Genomic DNA, 18,634 nt, shown 5'->3' on the forward strand with positions numbered 1-18,634 from the left:
GTCTGAGGTTCTGAACTGCTTTTAAGAGACCATTCATACCAGTTCAAGAAGAGCAGAGGAAACTGCCTCAAATGGCAATCACTTGGTTCAGATCTACTGTTATGAACTGCTTGAAGAGGTTGGTTGTGTCCAGAGTTAATTCCTACCTGAGCAAGAATAGGGACCCCTTGCCCATCCTCTGGGCTCCCCCCCCCCCCTTTTCTTTCTCCCTAGGCCTCCTATCCCATGATCTCTCATATCCCTTTTGCCAATCAACTGTCCAGCTCCTGGCTTCATCCCTCCCCCTCCTGTCTTCTATCATTTTGGATCTCCCCCTCCCACTTTAAAATCTTTTACTAGCTCTTCTTTCAGTTAGTCCTGACGAAGGGTCTCAGCCCAAAACGTCGACTGTACCTCTTCCTAGAGATGCTGCCTGGCCTGCTGCGTTCACCAGCAACTTTTATGTGTGTTGCTTGAAATTCCAGCACCTGCAGATTTCCTCGTGTTTGTGTTTTTCAACCCGCTGCAATTCACTTGCTTCTGCAATATACCTATGGTGGACACAACCTTGCTGGCGCTCCACTCTGCTTTGGAGAACCCAAAGCATGTGCCAGGATGCTGTTTATTTATAGCTCATTGTCCAAATCCATCGTCCCCTCGATATTAATCACCAAACTTCTAAACCTGGGCTTCTGTGTCTCCCTCTGAAACTGGAGCCTTGACTTCAACAGCTCAAATGCCATCTATAAATTTGTAGATGACACCACTGTTTTTGCTAAACTCAGTAGACGGCAGTGAGGATGCGCAGAAGATAGATTGGTTGGTTGAGTGGTGTCGCATCAACAACCTTGTAGTTGCAAGACGAGAGAATTCATTGTGGACCCCAGGAAGAGAAAATTGGAAGAGTGCACCTTAGTCCTCACTGAGGGCTTATTAGTGGAAAGGGTCATCAGATTTAAATTCCTGGGTGTCAGCATCTCAGCTTTTATCCTGGGCCCAACACATTGATGGAATTATGAAGAAGGCATGTCTTCAGCTCCAATTCATTAATACAGTGCATGCGTGGAGCAAGAACAACAACTGAGTTGTAGGATTAAAGTTTTTACTGAGTCACGCTGGCCACGTTACACGCTTGGTTACTTACAATGCGGGAGCAATGAACTGGCCCCATTGAGACAAAGGTGCACCCTCGAAAGCCCACACAGAGAGGGCTTTCTGTGAGGGGAGGCACAGTTAATTCACTATATGATCCAATGTGATTCGGTTAGAATTTGAGTTTTGATATGTTACCAAAGACTTGGAGCTCACTATGCAGGACATACCCTCTTCTTGTTACTACCATTGTGAAGGAAGTACAGGAGCTTGAAGACCCATATTCAATAATTCAAAAAAACAGCTTCTTTCCCCTCCCCTGGCGATTAGATGCTGAACAGTCCATGAAGATGACCTTCGTATTCCTCTTTTTTTTTTACAATGTTTGCAATTTATAGTAATTTTATTTCTTTGAACTGTACTGTGGCTGCAGAACAACAAATTTCATATGATCAAAGTCAGTGCTATTTCTGCTTTAGATTGTTTCAAAGGAAAAATGAAAGATTCATTGCATTTTCTTTCAAAGCATTAGAAGAAATTTTGCTTTTGTAGCTGGTATTTAATTTGGCATTTCAAACTGTCCCCAATGCCTCTTATTTAAAATGACCAATTTTGTTTAAATTCATTCATGGTTATATCATCTTTATTTGTGCAACTTCTGAATATCCAGGTAGTGAACATCCACTGAGTATCCTTTATCTATCTTACGGTCTACTTACAGAATTCTAATCTGTTTGTCATAAGGAAACAATGTGCTTCCAAATACCCTGAAATTTAATCCTGATGGTGGATTCTTAAAATTTTACCAACTATTGAATATAGGCCAGTTAGCCTGACATTTCTTGTCGTTTGTCTCCTTCTCTGCTTAGGGTGGAGTGACATCAGTGATTTCCAGTGCTTTGATGCCATTCTTGCCACTACTGAGTTGTGAAAGATCAGCACTAATGCCTCCACAATTTCCTCAGCTACTTTCAGAACCCTGGTGTATAGTCCATCTGGTCCAAGTATTCACCTTCAGACCTTGCAACTTCTCAGTCACCGCTTTAATAATAGTGACTTCACTCACTTCTGCTCCCTGACTCTTGAATTTTTGGCATGTTACTTGAGCCTTTTACAGTGAAGACTGAGGCAAATGACTTACTCAATTTGTTCACAATTTTTTGTTTTGTCCAGCATAATTTTACAATGCTCTTGCTTCTCTTCTTTTATATATCTGGTAAAAAATTTTGGTAGCTTTATATTATTGGCTAGCTCGGTGGTTCTCAACGTGGATGCCATGCTGGATTTTGTAAGGGCCTACAAATAAAAAAGAACAAAAAAACTGAGGGCAACAGGAGTTTCTGAATGAGCCATAAATTTACTGTTTTAATATATAAATAAAAAGAAATGTATATGTAACTTACTTTGAACCCTGAGTGAAGTGAATGGGAAAATATGCAAGACAGTGCAAGTGATGCAGCAAAACAGCTTAGTCTGTCAGTCGTTACCTCTGTTCCTGGTTGACCACAGACAAATCATTATTCACATCTTGTATGATGGCCCATTGAGTCCTGCTCCACATCCATTCCAAATCACAAACTGCAGATTGGCAGGACTGTCCCAAGTATGTAGCAGCAGACTGGTTCTGCTTTTCTTCCACTTACCTGTGTGTGTGATAATAAAATGTGACCTGAAGGCTGCAGTTCGGTTATCTACCAGGAATGGCTAAACTGCAGAGAGGCGTGAATATGTGAAGTCTATCACTGCATCACTGTCTACCACTACAACTTCCGTTAAACCTCTGATACTTGACCATATTTTGAAAGGAAGTTCAATTGGCTTTTCTTGGTGTGTACATGCTCTTTATTGCCACCTAAAATTTACACATACAAATAGAATTAAAAAAAATTTTACCTACCAAATTATATTATTTAAAAAAAACTGCCTAAAGAGTTGGTTTTAATTTTACGTGTATGTTCAATATTGACACTTTTTCACTTGAGATTATACTTGTAATTCTTCATTTATTTATTTTCTATAGAACCTACTCACACAGTTGCATTGTTGTTACTAAATCTCATCTTATGAGATTTCATACTTAATTGTAAAAGATACCAGGCCACATAATATAGGTGAATCATTGATTCTGCCTGTAGTTTCTTTTGTAATTATTACCTTTTATGAATCAGATTGCATATGAAACTATTCAAGCCATCCTATTGAATAACTCATCAGTATCCGGGAGTATTGAAGAAATGTCAGGTGATATGGAAGAACAGCTGCAAGTTAAGAAGTTTGCCCTTGAAATCGATGAAAGCACATTATGTGATAATAAAGCCCTTCTGATGACATGTTAGGTTTTTAATCAGGTCAGAGGAAATACTTTTTGCCCAAAAGCTTAAGATAGATTTCAAAGGTGAAACTATTTTTGAAGAAGTCACGCTATTTCTTGGAAAACAATATTCCACTGGAAAAATATAATGGCTTGTGCAACTGATGTTACTGCTTCGAAGGTAGGAAGATACAGAGGACTCATTGCTCATTTAAAAAAAATGCTGTGCCTGATTTTTTTTTTCTTTGCATACACTGTGTCATCCACTGTCTGTGTTTGCTGACATAAATATTGACTGTATATTAGAACAATTAGTGCAGTCTCATCAGAACGGTTCCTTGCTTCTAATACTGGTGCCAGTGACTCTCAAATTCAAACCTATTTCTTCCACACCAATCTTTGAGCCATATAGTTAAACATTAATTTTATTGACCCTGTGCAAATTTTCACATGGCTTTGGTAGCAGTCCAGAAATTATTTAATTTTGGCCCTGCTTTTTAAATTGGTCCCCTGCTCTCCACAAGCCCTTTCCTTATTCTTCCTGCATAGTTGCTATCCACGTGGACCATGGGAACTCGATCTTTTGCCTCTCATTCTAAAACCTTTTGCGGGTCAATTGAAGTGTCCTGAATCCATGCACCAGGCCATCACCATAGGCAGCCAGGACTCTGATCTTTGTGACAGAATTGTCTATTTCCCTGACTATACTATCCCATCCTCAATTAGAACTACATTTTTTTCCCTCATGAATCATTGTGTCATCATTAAGTTGCCTAGTCTTCCTGTAGCCCCCTCTCTTGCCTACATAGGGAGCAATAATTAGACAAGCTGATTGTTCCTCAACTGGGGTTCCTCCAGCACTACCTCTTGAATCCCCCTACCTATCTCACTTGCAGTTATATCCTCTTGTTCTTAACCACAGACTGAATTTGAAGCAGTTAATCTAATGGGTGTGACTGCCTCCTGAAATACAGCATCCACTCACTGATATGTTGCATGCAGTGTTTGAAACTTAGATTGAAGGTTATTTAATCTTGAGCCCAAGTTCTTCAGGCAACCAACATTTGTTGCAGTTGTGGTCCCCAGGAAACATAATGGGGTCCATCAGGTCCCACATCATACAACAGCAACACATCATCTAATTCTGCATCTATTTTATTTAATTAGTTTAATTTGCTGTCTTTTAATTACTATGTTGGCAGATATTATCAGTAACTTTAGGTCTGAGCTATAAGTTTAAGCAATTAATCTAAGTAGTTTAAAAAGGCCTTCTCCTTCAAGCCTCTTGATCCAAAGCCTCATTATTTTTCTACTGGAGGTACATGCTCAGTAAATGTGTTGTTGATTGGTAGCACAGAATTGAGGAAAGAATGACCAACTCCTACTCCTTTTGTGTCTTGATTGATTTTACTTGGTTGTGTTGTGCCATTGGTTTTGAAAATTTGAGGTTTCCCTTGCTCATGGGAAATAGTGCTTTGCAGTTTGTTCTGATTCACTTATTTCTATTGCCAAAATTTTAAAAGCTGATTTATTAAAAAAAATAGTTATCTGAGTGCTGGCTACTGACCTGAGCGTTCTGTCTGGGAAAACGAGTTTACTGCTGCTCTGTTTTGTTCCTTTTTGTATTACGTGCTCACCTTTCATCCATTCCGTAGTCTTTCTGTTGTGCAATCTCAATATATTGGAGATTATGATTTGCAGCAATTTTTGTTTATGTGGAAGATTCTTGTGGAAGACCAATACTTCACATGGTGGATGGTATTTTGGGTGAATAATATGATGGGCTGCTTGGCCATTTCCTGCTACGGTTGCAAGGGTCAAGAGAAATGGAGAATAGAAGGAAGGCAAAGCAGCAGCAGGAGTTAGTACTAGTTGTCACTCATCCTGCAGATTTGTTTGGATTGCACACTTAGTTGTGATTTAAATACATGACAATGATGGAATGGAGCACAAAGTTAAAACAAATAAGAATGGCTGGAGGCTATAATAGGTTTTATTATGTGTAACATTTAATTGTTGATGACTTATTTAATAGACATAAGTAAAAATAGTAAATTAGGCAATATAGAAGATACAATGAATAAACAGTAAGAGACTTTGGAATTTTGCAATTCAGTGTTTTGGATTGAGGGTGCAGATTAATAGGAAGCACCAAAACACTCCATAAAATTGCAGATTTTAATTTACTCGTGTCTGTTCCAACCAGTAGTTCATAAAACATATTTTTTCAATTTTGAGTTATCCTTTTTATTTCTTCAGAAGTTTAATTTTCAAAAAACTGCCTCATTTCAGTCCTATGCAATAAACATACTGTATTGCATATACTTACAGATGATTTAGTATTTTCTGTTCACTTGGCGTGATGCACAAAACTTTAGACTGGAACTACGCATCCATTTAAAATGACATTGTACATGAAGGAGTACAAAAATATATTCAAAAGTAATTCAAGGTATCATCTGCCAACAGGAGGAGAGGTGCCAAATGAAGCCAATGCATCAAGTGAAGAGACTGAAGAGGAGTTTACGGCAGATGGTACGAAGTGGATTTTTGATTTAAGCCCCCTCAGAACTTTAAAATTAGTGTGTCACAGTCCCAGAGAAGTAACAAAACATTAATACAGAAATTTTTGAACTGGCAATGTAGTTAACTTTTGAAGCATAGAAATAAAAGTGCAAATTTTTACATTTGTAAATTGCTGTAAAACTTTGGATAATCGGTAGACTACTATATTCATAGTAGTTTGGTTTACTGAAAGGTACAAAATTTGCGGGCTTCTTAGTTTGATTCATTGACATTTTTTCAGGTGAACTTCAGGTTATTTTTCTGATGTCTTGATAAGGTCTTGGTGAGATTGGTGCTTCAAATATGTGTATCTGGAATTACTGGTTATTATGAGGCTTGAAGAGCTCTAAATTCATAAGTCCTCCTCACTGACATACTCTGCTTGTGCCATAGTTGGAAAAGTTGTTTTCTTTTCCAATTTTGGCACAAACCTACTCGACTATTCAAGTAACAGCTTGATGTAGTGGTACTCATTGAATCATATCTTATGATTGAAGATCCAGAATCCACTCTCGCCATCCCTGGGTATGTACTGTCATTCCAGCAGAGGTGGCGCTATAATAGTGTACAGTCAAAGGGGAACTGCTCTTGAACTCCTCAACACTGGCACTTGATTTCGTGAAACATCATGGCATTAGCTTAAACCTGGGCAAAGAATTCTTCAGCTTACAGCCTACATCCCCCTTCTGCTGGTGAATCATTACTGTTCCAGGTTGAATGCCATTCAGGTGCTGAATGTACTCTGTGTGGACACATGTCAACAGGATAGCAATAGTACCTATCAAGCTAACCAAGTATTAGAAGACATTGTTATCTGGATCTGGGGTGGGTGTTGAGGAAACCATCAAGACAGAAAACCTACTTGATGCCATTCTCACCAAATCTACGTATTGCAGATGAATCTGTCATTGACGGTATTGACCATTGCAAAGTCCTTTTGGAGTGGAAATCCAGTTTTTACAGTGAAAATACATCATGTTGTGTGGAAATGCCATCATGATAAATGGGGACAGACTGCAGACACATCCACAAACTCACTGAATGTCCTTGAGGTGGTGGTGCCAGCAGTAGCTGCAGAATTGTACTTAATTACATAGAATAGTACAGCAAGTTACATATCCTTTGGCCCACAATGTTGTGCCGACCTTGTAACCTACTCCAAGGTCAATCTAATCTTCCTTTCCTGCATAGCCCTCTATATTTTTCTTTCATGTGCCTATCTGAGTGTCTCTTAAATGTCCTTAATAGTTCTGCCACTACCAGACATTGGCAGTGTGTTCCATGTGCTCTGTTTTTAAAAAAAAAATAATCTTAACTCTGACAACCCTCCTATACCTTCCTCCTGTCACCTCAAATTGTGCCTCCTTGTATTAGCCAGTTCTGCCCTGGGGAACAGGTGCTAGCGATCCACTCCATGTATGCCTCTTATCTTGTACACTTCTATCAAGTCATTTCTAATTCCCCTTTACTCTAAAGAAGAAAACCCTAGCTCTGTTAAGTACCCTCATAACACATACTTTCTGAAATGGGCAGCATGCAGGTAAATCTCCTTTGCACCCTTTCTCTAGTTTCCACGCCCTTATAATGAGGTAACCAGAATTGAACACAAATATTCCAAGTGTGGTCTACCAGAGTTTTAAAGAGCTGCAACATCACCTAGTGCCTCTTGAACTCAATTCCATGAATAATGAATGTGAACGTACCATACACCACCTTAACCACCCTATTAACTTCTATGGCAACTTTGAGAGATCTATGGATGTAGACCCCATGATCCCTTTGTTTTTCCACACTGCTAAAAATCCTGCCATTAATCCTGTATTCTGCCTCCAAATTCAACCTTCAAGAGTGAATTATTTCACACTAATTTTAGGTTGAACTCCATCTCCCACTCCTTACGCCAGCTCTGCATCCTGCCAATCTACTGTCTTAACCTTCAACAACCTTCTACACTATTCACAACCCCACCAACCTTTGTGTCATAAGCAAACTTTCTAACTCACCCTTCCACAAGTAATTTATCAAAATCTTCTAACAGGCTATTGCAGATCTCATTGAAGAGATTTCTCCTCAAGTCTAACTTGATTGTTAACTATTTGCTTTCCCCCAGTGCTGCTTGACCTGATGAGTCTTTACAACATTTTGTTATATTTACAGAATCTGCAGTTTTTATTTCGATTGCTTAAGTATATAAAATGTTAGGATTACTTTGATTGGAAAAGTTTTGTTTGGACCCGTTGCTTTGAGACCTCTACAAATGTAAAATGGTTGCAAAGTCTGCCATGGTCTCTACTGAAGTAATTATTATGTATTTTACGATAGGCATAATATATATTTAACACATGAACTACTCATTGAAACTAAGGTCCTTTTAATAGACAATATTGGGGTAAGAGATGCTCTGCAATTTGAGTATTTTGAAAAAGCAGTGCAAACTCTTAAATTGTGGCCGATCAATTAACATTTGCATTGCATATATCTTTGATGTGTTTTCATAGTGTGGGATAAACTCATTTTCGTAATAATTTTGGCTTTGTAGAGCTGAGGCCAATGCTGCGGAAGGATCTGATCATTGAGAAATTAAAAGTATTGAAGGTTTAATTAAAAAAGCAGTGTTTTCCATGAGACCATTCAAATACATTGATATTCCGATAAGTAACATTATGAAATTTGCAGTTAACGCAGTTTTTTTCAAAATCTCCGTAGAGCTATTGAAACAATAAATCAGGGCAGATACGGTGATCTTATTTAAGCAAAAGCTTTTCTCAATTGTGTAATACTTAATGGTGTGTAACAGCAACGTAAGGTGCAATGTCTAATTTGTAAGGAAGTGATTTATGAGCAAGTCAATTTTAGTTTAGTATTTTTCTTCAAGTGATAAACATTTGTTTTGTATTTTTTAGATTCGACTCAGCAAGAGCATTCTGAAACTAGTGAGGACCCAGAAGTAGAAGTTACTATTGAAGGCAAGTATTGGTCTTTAACTTATTTGGTTATCTCCAGAAATCACAATAACTATTATTTTTAAATGTTGAATTAAGTTAGTATTTTGTCTAGTTTCTCCTATTTATAATCTAAAACATTTGTGCCTGTCTCTATGGGACTGGATGAGCAGATAGTTGGTGAACTCGAATTTTGGAGCTGTTTATGCATTTCCTTCAGATTTTTTTTCGTCCCAATATTCCTGGCCCCTTACTGCCCTGGCCCCTTACTCTCAGATTTAGGCAAATTACATTTAGAGTATAAAGTTAATAATTTCAGAATGCACAATCTTTGAAAATAACAAATCAGAATTTTAAAACTAAGAATCTTTGTTGCTTCTAAGCTTTTATTTCACTTGAGACAGTTCTTTATTGGGGCAGGGGTAATATTTCTGGATAAGTGCCTTTATAATGGATTACGATATATTTTATAACAATATGGCAGCTAATTGAGATCACAGGAAAAGAACTCTGTAATCAGATACTTTTCCCTCAGGAACATAAGTTACCAGTTTCACTGAGGCAGACCATTTAAAGGATATGCTTTGGGATAGCTTTCCAAGCAATCACTTCCATTGATAACTGTAAAATAAAACTCCCTTAAACAATATAGCACCCACTGATCCATCAGAATAAGCCATTAAACTTGACATCCTTGTTCTGTATCATTCTAACTGGTGAGGAGAACCTGGTTAATTATTGTTTGTTAGTTGGCTGTCATCATCAGCATTATAAGACTGTTTTGAGTGATTTTTGGTTATTTTCCCATTTGTGGATATCTGTATAAATGGAACCACTTTGCAACCTAGGAAGAGTCTTTACTCCTGTCATGAATGCATCAGCAAAATTAGTGTTACTGGATCCTTGAAACTGAAAGGCACTCTGCACAGGACTATTAGGACGATTGAAGGGTACATTTTTTGTTAGCACTTTTAAGAATAACATGGAGAAATTTATAAAGTTCAATTTATATTTTCAGATGATGAATATTTCCCACCAAATAAGCGACCAAAGAGTACTGTACAGGCAACAGATGCTGGGGCTACGGTGAAGCGGAAAAGTAGGGAATTCAATTTTGGTGAGTTAAAGTACCATTTCAGTGTCCCGAAAAGGCCTGCTTTCGTTGCATGAGAAGTAGAACTGATTATGCAGAAGTTAAATTGCGTATTTTAGTATTTAACTGTAAGTATACAATGGATTCTGGTTAATTGGGACATATTAGGACCAGTACATTTTGGTCCAATTAAGCTGCTGCCTCAGTACGCCTAAGTTTCATGGAAATAATTAAAAAGATATTAAAAAACAAACTACCATTTTACTCAGTAGCAAATGATGCACTTAAATGAAATACACCAAATTAAACTGTATTAGTTCCTAATTGTAGGTTGCCTGGTTCTTTTGACTGTGAATGAACAAAATTAGCAGAGTTATCTAGTGTAGATAATGGACTGTCTTCAAATAATGCTTTTGATAATTGCGTCATCCAAGATGATTGTCGATACCTTCAAATTATTTGTAGTTAACTAAATTGAAGTAGTGAAAATGTTTCATTCTCACTCCTAGCTGTTTCTAGCATCTTGAAGTTTGAATGCTTGAAGCCACAGTGATCAATCAATTCTGAATTGTCTTGCTGCTTATTTCTCACCAACTATCAGTGAGAGAAACCCCTGCTTTTTGAACACAAGCGCATGCAACTGAAGTTATTTGTAAAACTATTCGGTCCAAGCATGGTGTCGTGTCTAATGGCTTCACAAGTGCATGTTTCTGACGCTGGTCAGGAACTTTTTGGCAACAATCTCCTGTCCCAATTAAGCAGTATAGTGTCACAAATAAACAAAGGGTATCCCTGCTATTCTCTTGATTACTTTTTGTTCATTCAAAATTGTTCCAAATAAGTGCACCGAGTAACTGAAACCAGTTAACTGGAACCACTGTATTATGAATTTGATTCTCCATTTCCAAATATAAACAGTACCCAATTTTGTAAATGGAGTTATTTTTGCCAGGCATTGTTCACTGGCAAACTGCCTGTGTTGTGTATAGTTTGATTTGGTTATTAAGTCCAGTAGTTTTCGAAGGAACATTCATTAAGTAAGATTTCTGTGCAGACATTCATTTTCGCTGATTTAAGGAAAGCAGTGAGATAGACATTACCATGTTGATTTAATAACTCTGCTACTAATACATCATAATTTGGAATTCTAATTGTCAAACAGCTGTGTTGGAACCAAGTATTTGATTGCTTTTGTCAGTGTCTTGAAGTTCATTGTAGATGGTATGGAATACTTAGACTTGAGGTTTAAAAAATCCTGCATTCAAAGCAGATTATTGTTATCATTGATATATATATATATATATATATATATATATATTTTATAATATAAAATTGACTGTATGTGGATGTTAGTTACTACAATTTGCATCCAGTTGTATACAGTATTCAAGCTTTCGTCGTTAATTAAAAAGCCTTTTTTTAAAATGCAGAGCAGTGGAATGCTAGAATTACTGATTTAAGAAGGCAAGTGGAAGAACTCTTTGAAAAGAAATATGGTAATTATTTTAAGTATTCTATGAAGTGCTGATCAGATAATTGTTAATTTGTTTAGAAATGAGGATATGTATATCAATTTACGTTAAGATGATTTGGCCCTAATAGTTTATTGGCTCTACTGTATGTTTGTTTCTATCATGTAGTTATTTGCTTCAATTTGAGTGAGGCCTATTTTAGTAAATGCTTTTCTGTTTGTGTGGACAGAAGTACTCAATTGTCAATCCTTTGGACATAGCTTTTTATTTGCTGCATATTAAATTATTTATTCCCTGTTTTATGTTTGCTAACACAGTGAAAACTCCAGTAATTGCAGTATCTTTCGAACTTGAGCAGTGCAATAATAGCAGATTTTTTTGGACTTTTGGATATTGAATTATTGGAGATTTACTTGGGAGGGTATTGTGCATGAATAACACATGGAGCAAAGCCTACAGATTTTTGTTTTGATCACAGATGGAGTTTACTTGCATTTCTCTTTGTCATTAGTCAGTAACTTGCAAATTTATTTTTGCTTTTAGTACCGGAGGGCACTTGTTTATGAGATTAACAATAGCTTTCTAACCCCACACACATTAGAACATGTAGATTATAGAAACACAAAAATTTAATATATTAAAGCCCATTTTCAAGTTGGCATGCTTTATTCTGCACTGTCATTCTCTGTTAGGAGAATTAGAAGGTTCTGATAAGGATATCTTGCAATGCTAATGGTAAACTGTATCGGTCTCTGTCGTTCCTTTGGATTCATCAGCTGCATGGAGAGGAGGAATCTGCTGCATGGGCAACAACTTGCTCTCTATATCGTTCTATCCTAGCTTGAGTGCTGACTTGCATGTCACATAGACAGCTGACACGCAGCATCTATGGTGGACCCAGACCAATGGAGGGGCCTCATCTTACAACATTAATATACAAATTATCAGAGGTTTCATCTCCCCACTTCTCTATTAAGAAGAAGTAACATTCTACAATTTGGTAATCCTCCCATTCACCACTGTTAAAATATGTTCATTGCAAAGTAGAATGTAAGGAATTTAGAGCAGGTATTGCAAAAAGCTGTTGTGATGGGATCTAAGTTTTACATTGTGTAATCTTTTAGCTGAAGCAACTCTAGCTACTGGACCGGTTGTGATCCCGTATCCACTCTTCCAGTCCAATTCTGAAGATCTTTGTGTTGATGGCTTACCTGAAGGGATTCCATTTAGGAGGCCGTCCACCTATGGAATTCCAAGATTAGAAAGAATTCTTCTAGCAAAAGACAAGATAAAATTTGTTATAAAAAGGTATGGATTTAGTAAGGATATGATTTAATGGCAACATAAGTGGTTCTTATTGCCCACTGTAAATCACTTCCTAGTTTTCTAAAGTACATTTATTACTGCAAAGGGCTTTGGAATAACTGAGGAGTTTGAGTGGTATATAAATACAAGTCCTTTTACATTTAATCCTTTCCTTAATGTATAAAAATCAGTCTTCTACCTTGGCTATGATTGAAATTTATTTACTGGTGTGGGTGGAAATAACTAGTAATATTTTTGAGTTTTGTATTAGTATGTTCCTGAAATATTTGCATTGTTTGTGGCTACATTGTATTATATTTCAGTATGCAGAATCCATTAACTATTAAATCTAAGCTTCAGGCTACCTACGTTTACATCATTCACAGTCTTACATTGCTAATGTTAGTTTCTGTGTTGAAACGATCACGTTCTCACTTGTAACATATTAAGTCAGTGTTGGCTCCCAGAAGATCACCCATCAGTCCAATTTACCATGCAACGTATGGGGCAGCAGGGTTGCATACTGGTTATTGCAACATTTTGCAGTATGAGCGATCCGGGTTTAATTTCTGCCACTGTCTGTAAGGAGTGTGTATGCCTGTGACTGCTCCAGGCGCTCTGGTTTCTTCCCACAGCCCAAAGATGTACCGGTTGCTAGGTTAGTTGGTCATTGTAAATTGTCCCGTGGTTAGGCTTGGGTTAAATCAGGATTTTCTGGGGCGATGTGGTTTATAGCCCCAAAAGGGACTCTTTGGTGCTGTATCTCAGTAAACAAATAAATGTTTTCTCTTATAAGGTGATCAATTTCCCTTCGGTTCTTTAGCCATAATACCTATCAGTGGGACTAAATTTGCATGAGCTGATTAATACTGGTGCATCTTTTGGATATGGAAAGAAACGAGCACCTGACAGGAACCTCCATAGTGCAAACGTCACCTGTGCTGCACTGGAGGTCAGGATTGTATGCAGATTGGTGTAGCTAAGAGGCTATCTCCTGTGCCACTGTATCACACCCTTTGGTACTCAAACCTTGTTGATTTCTTTTTTGAAACTCCCTAGTCAGTGCGCTGCTTTGCTGTAGGTTATCTTTAATTTCTGGGTTTGCTACTTTTCCTGTATTGTGCAGCAAATGATTATCTGTTACATAGGATTATGTAGGATATGTGGTGCCAAGACAGAGCATTTGGATCAAGTATTTCATATTTTTCTCATCTCAATCTGTCAGCTTAACCCTCAGTCCTTCATTTACTTGCCTGCCCTCCCTTTAATATGTAAAGTATTGGACTGACATAATTCAGATTTTGATTATTTTGCATTTTAATACATGTACCCTTTTGCTTTCTGTGCAAAAGGATTAGTAATACAATCTCTGTGGGGAGGGCCAGTAAATTATATGATGGCTTGGTGGGGATGGGTCTTTATTCAGTAGCAGAATTGAAATCAAAACCTTGATATGAGACATTAGAGACTTGACCTGTTTCTGCTTTTCATTTTGTCCCCAAATCAGTTTATTTTCATTCACCACAACACTTAAGATATAGCAGCAGAATTTGTAAATTTGGCCCATTGAGTGGCATTGAAGCACAGCTCATTGTTTTTCAATGCTGTTCTTCTTCCTGTATCTCTTAACTCGCATACCATTCAAGAACCTATCATTCTCTGCCTTTAGTGCACCCAGTGACTTGCACTCCACAACCCTATGTGGCAACAAATAACACAGATTCACTGCTCTAGCTTTAGAAAGTCTTCATATCAGTTTTTGAGGGGTGTCGCCTTATTTGGAGTCTGTGCCCTCACATTCTAGATCCTATTACTAATGGAAATATCATCTTGAAGTCCAAGCCTTTCAGTATTTGGTAACTTGCACCTGTTATACTAAGAATATTTTTATATACATGCAGATGGTTTTTTTAATATCGTTAAAATAAAGACTTAAGGTAAAACTGATTCCAAAGAAACTCATGTCAAGCAATTTGTAATGTGCTTTTTTAATACTATAGTTTAACATGGTAGTTTTATTCCACTGTAATACAAAGTGTTCAGTCTGCCATTATTTCATGTAGTGGCGCAATTAGATGTGTTAGAAATCAATTTTCTTTGTTTTGTAGACCAGAATTGTTAACTAATGAGCGTGAAGAAACAACTCCAGACAAAGTGGTTCCAGGAGGTAAGCATTCAGACTGTGTGCGTGTGCTGTAGAACATTATGCATAATTTGTACCTGCATTAGCTCAACACTTTAATGCAATAGTTCAGTGTAGAAAAGTCAAACCTCTTCCTGCATTTGGCTGCAACTGTTGAGAACAGTATGCTGCTTGTAGGTTTGAAGAGATACTCATTTCAGCTTTTGTGGCCTTTGAATCTTCAGCTTCATGGTTTAATATTTCCACTTGTTAATTTGTATTGGATTAATGATATTTTATTATGCATCTGCTGGTAGTCTGGTGTATTTGTCTTCCTGAAATCTGTTGTGGTATTCTCTTGAGGGTTGGCTGTATTTGAGTTTAGTGTCTCTTAAATGTCTCTAATTTTATTGGATATGTTGAATAGCTTCCTGTAGTTCTAGAATTTACATAATCTTAAGATTTTTTCATATTTAGTGTCCTATTTGAATCTCATCAGTGGTGCATTACCTTTCACTAGGTTTCTGAATTGCGGGGATAACTTGTCTAGTGACTACAGCCTCTGTAACTCTACTCCATCTAAAGAATGCATTTCCCTCTCAATTTCTGCTTTGTCCAATGTGTCTGTCATCACCTTGCATACCAGAGTTCCCAAAATTACCTTTTTCGTTAACGGGTTCCCTTCATTGAGTGTGTCTGTGTCATGTTTTTCCTTTGCCCAGAGCTTTGATGGAATCTTCCAGTCTTGTCTTGTATGTTTTGAGGTGTTTTTGTATTTAAAAATATAATGATCAATATTTAATTATCATTTGTACTCGTCTACATCTCTTATTTCATTAGTGTTTTATGTTATGGTTTTATACTTCCTTACTTATAATTCAACCTGGCTGGTGGCATAGTGGCATCAGCGCTGGACTGTGGGGCGGGAAGTCCCGAGTTCAAATCCAGCCGGCTCCCCTGCATGCTTTTCATCCGTGCTGGGTTAAGAGCTGGTGATCGCTTTGGAAAAACTCACCCGGCTGAAGGCAATGGCAAACCACTGCTGTAACTTGCCTCGTACGTGATTCCCACTACGTCAGAGTGGCGTGGGAGGAAGTGGTCCACTAACTGGAAAAATTACGGATGCAAAGTACCTTTCCTTTACTTATAATTCAAATTGTTTAAGTCATTGGCTGAGCAAAGTGCATTGCCAAAAAAGATCAAGTACAATTTTTCTAACAGCATACAAACACTGAAATGGGAGGAAAAAATTTAAAAAGGAGGCTAATAATTAGATTATTCTGTAAAATTGGTATTTTGTATTGCAGTTTAGTAATTTCATTTGTTGATTCTCTATGTAGGGCCATGGTTCTTTAGCTGTGTAGCTAATTGGTTGCTCAGACACCACTGCCCAATATAAGAGATCAGATTTTGCTGTCTCAACTTCCTGGTCAGATTTTCGCTTGCCATTTCTTTTTACCTGGACTTGCCCTTTCCAGATGTGGAATGTGACCTGTGGGCAGATCGGGTGGCTAATAGATTTTGGGTGATTCTACACTTTTTAAAAGAAAAACCCTGACCGCCTTTCAAAATCTCATTACTGTTCAAAACTTCTGAGTTTTAAATTGTCTTCATTGGAAACTTGTCATAAAGATTTAAGCTGAACCCATGGCTTCTGTTTGCTTCCATCCCCATTTTGTTCTGCTCCACTTCCACTGCTGGTTCAGACATCATTTTTGCTAGCCTAATTTCAATTTTCCCGTGATGTCACGCTAATGTGTTGCAACTGTTTTGGTGGCGTCTTTAGCAGAGTTAGCTGTTGCATGGTCTTTTAAAAGAAGCATTTTGTTCCTCTGTTATTCTGCATTTATTTTTATAACCTGTGCTTATCTAGCCCCAGTCATGACTTCGTTGAATAAAGGAAGTGCTTCTCATCGTGTAAAGTGCAAACGCCATGTTATCTATACAAGATAAGGTGGAAGTTCTGAAAAAAATCGACAATAGTCTGCCTGTGAAGAGCATACGTGACCTGTGTAATATTCCACAGTTTATGATCTAAAGAAACAAAAGTTGCTCTAGTTCTTTGCTGACAGCAAATCAAAATAGATCTACATAAGGAAAATATTGAAAGATGTTCTCAACTAGATAAAGTTTTCAAAGTCATTTTAACTCAGTGAAGGTGTAGTACTGTCAAGAGATGGTGAATGAACAAGTGAAATTACTTCATGAAGAATTAGGACTGGATTATGAGTGTGATTACAGTGTTGGGTGGCTTCAGTGTTTCTAGTCATGACATGGCATAAAATTTCGTGCAGTGTGGTGAGAAATGGACAGCAGACAAGGAAACAGCTGCTGAGTTTGTTGATGAGTTTGAAAGTTAGTTTCTGGAAATTTAAGTCCCAAGGAGGCCTACAGTTTGGACGAAACAGTGTTGTATAGGGGTTATACTCCAAGTTGAACACTGACAGAGGATGCAAAATGACCAATAGATTATAAAGCAAGGTTTCTCAACCAGAGGCAACTAATCGCTGCTTTCATCTGGCAGCTCAGTTCCCCAAGAAAGGAAATGCAGCACACTTGACTGAGCTTCTTGGTCTTTATTTGTCTGGGTTCTGTAAGAAGTTGCTAGGGGTTTCACGAGAGATCGTGATTAAAACAAAAACATTACATTTTGAACTTTGCGCAACACGTGATGCTAGCACTCTTAAGTGGTGGGCAGTGACTGAGCAGCCCTGTTAGCAAACTTGTAAGAGTTCTCTCAGCCCAGTGTGACAATGCCAAATAGGACCAATTGGTTGAGTCCATTCTCAGTTTTTGATGCAAGAAAGAGGAGGTTGTTGATAATTGGTAAGCACTGTTATGCATGGAGGGTATGCTGATGAGCGTGAAGTATGTTTTCCAAGCATTGAACAGACTCGCTAAACTTGGGTTGTGACCTCAGCCTCTCCCTCCCAAATTATGCCATTCTTTTTTTTATATTTTATTAACCCCTGTGTTTTACAGACATGTCTGATGGTCCAAGGTGGCGATTTTTGAAGAGGAGGTGTGGGATGGAAGAGGAGGCTTCTAGGCCTAGGCCTACGGACAATTCTGATAAGGTTAATGATGAAGAATTACAATCTTCTGAGTCATTTCACTGTACTAGTGCAACAACGGACACAAAAAAAGTCCGTTTTTACAATGAAAGCTACTTGTCAATGGGTTTTACATGGACTGGTGATCCAAGTTGTCCTATTCCATTGTGCCTAGTCTGTGGCAAGCAACTTACAAATGCAGCAATGGCTCCAGCAAAATTGAAAAGACACTTAACTACAAAACACAGCCATATGACAGATAAAAGTGCTGATTACTTTAAACAGCTATTGGAAGCTCAAAACAAACAGAGTAAGCCTTTTATTAATAAAGTCACAGTCAGTAAAAGGGCTCAGGAAGCAAGTTATTTAGTAGCAGAGCTTATTACCCAGAAAAGGAAAAGCCACACAGTTGGTGAGAACCTAATAATGCCAGCATGTAAAATTATAGTGGGTAAAATGCTAGGGCAAGATGCAGTACGAGAAATTGAAAAGGTTTCGCTCTCAAACAGTACGATAGGTCGACGTATTGGTGACATGTCACATGATGCTGAAGAAGTTTTGTGTGATAAACTGAAGAACAACAGCTTTTCTATCCAGGTTGATGAGTCAACAGATTTCACCAATAAATGTCATATTGTAGCATTTGTAAGATTTGTAAATGATGGTGAAATTCAAGAAAACTTTTTCTGTTGCAAAGAGC

The 18,634-nt window shown here is 37.7% G+C and overlaps 1 protein-coding gene across 15 annotated transcripts in view; it reads left to right on the plus strand.

The window, feature by feature from the left end:
• The window catches only part of LOC140187597 (general transcription factor II-I-like), a 143,808-nt gene that overhangs the window by 53,961 nt on the left and 71,213 nt on the right, over positions 1-18,634 (plus strand). For 14 of the 15 annotated variants that reach the window (XM_072243071.1, XM_072243065.1, XM_072243061.1 and 11 more), the window contains 6 exons: positions 5,852-5,917; positions 8,851-8,913; positions 9,908-10,006; positions 11,413-11,478; positions 12,579-12,762; positions 14,868-14,926. In XM_072243071.1, the coding sequence (XP_072099172.1) occupies positions 5,852-5,917; positions 8,851-8,913; positions 9,908-10,006; positions 11,413-11,478; positions 12,579-12,762; positions 14,868-14,926 (537 nt within the window). The remainder of the gene's footprint in view (positions 1-5,851; positions 5,918-8,850; positions 8,914-9,907; positions 10,007-11,412; positions 11,479-12,578; positions 12,763-14,867; positions 14,927-18,634) is intronic. The other variant, XM_072243067.1, reaches the window with a different exon arrangement.

Source organism: Mobula birostris, chromosome 25 (genome assembly GCF_030028105.1).
Source record: "Mobula birostris isolate sMobBir1 chromosome 25, sMobBir1.hap1, whole genome shotgun sequence".
Taxonomy (NCBI): domain Eukaryota; kingdom Metazoa; phylum Chordata; class Chondrichthyes; order Myliobatiformes; family Myliobatidae; genus Mobula; species Mobula birostris.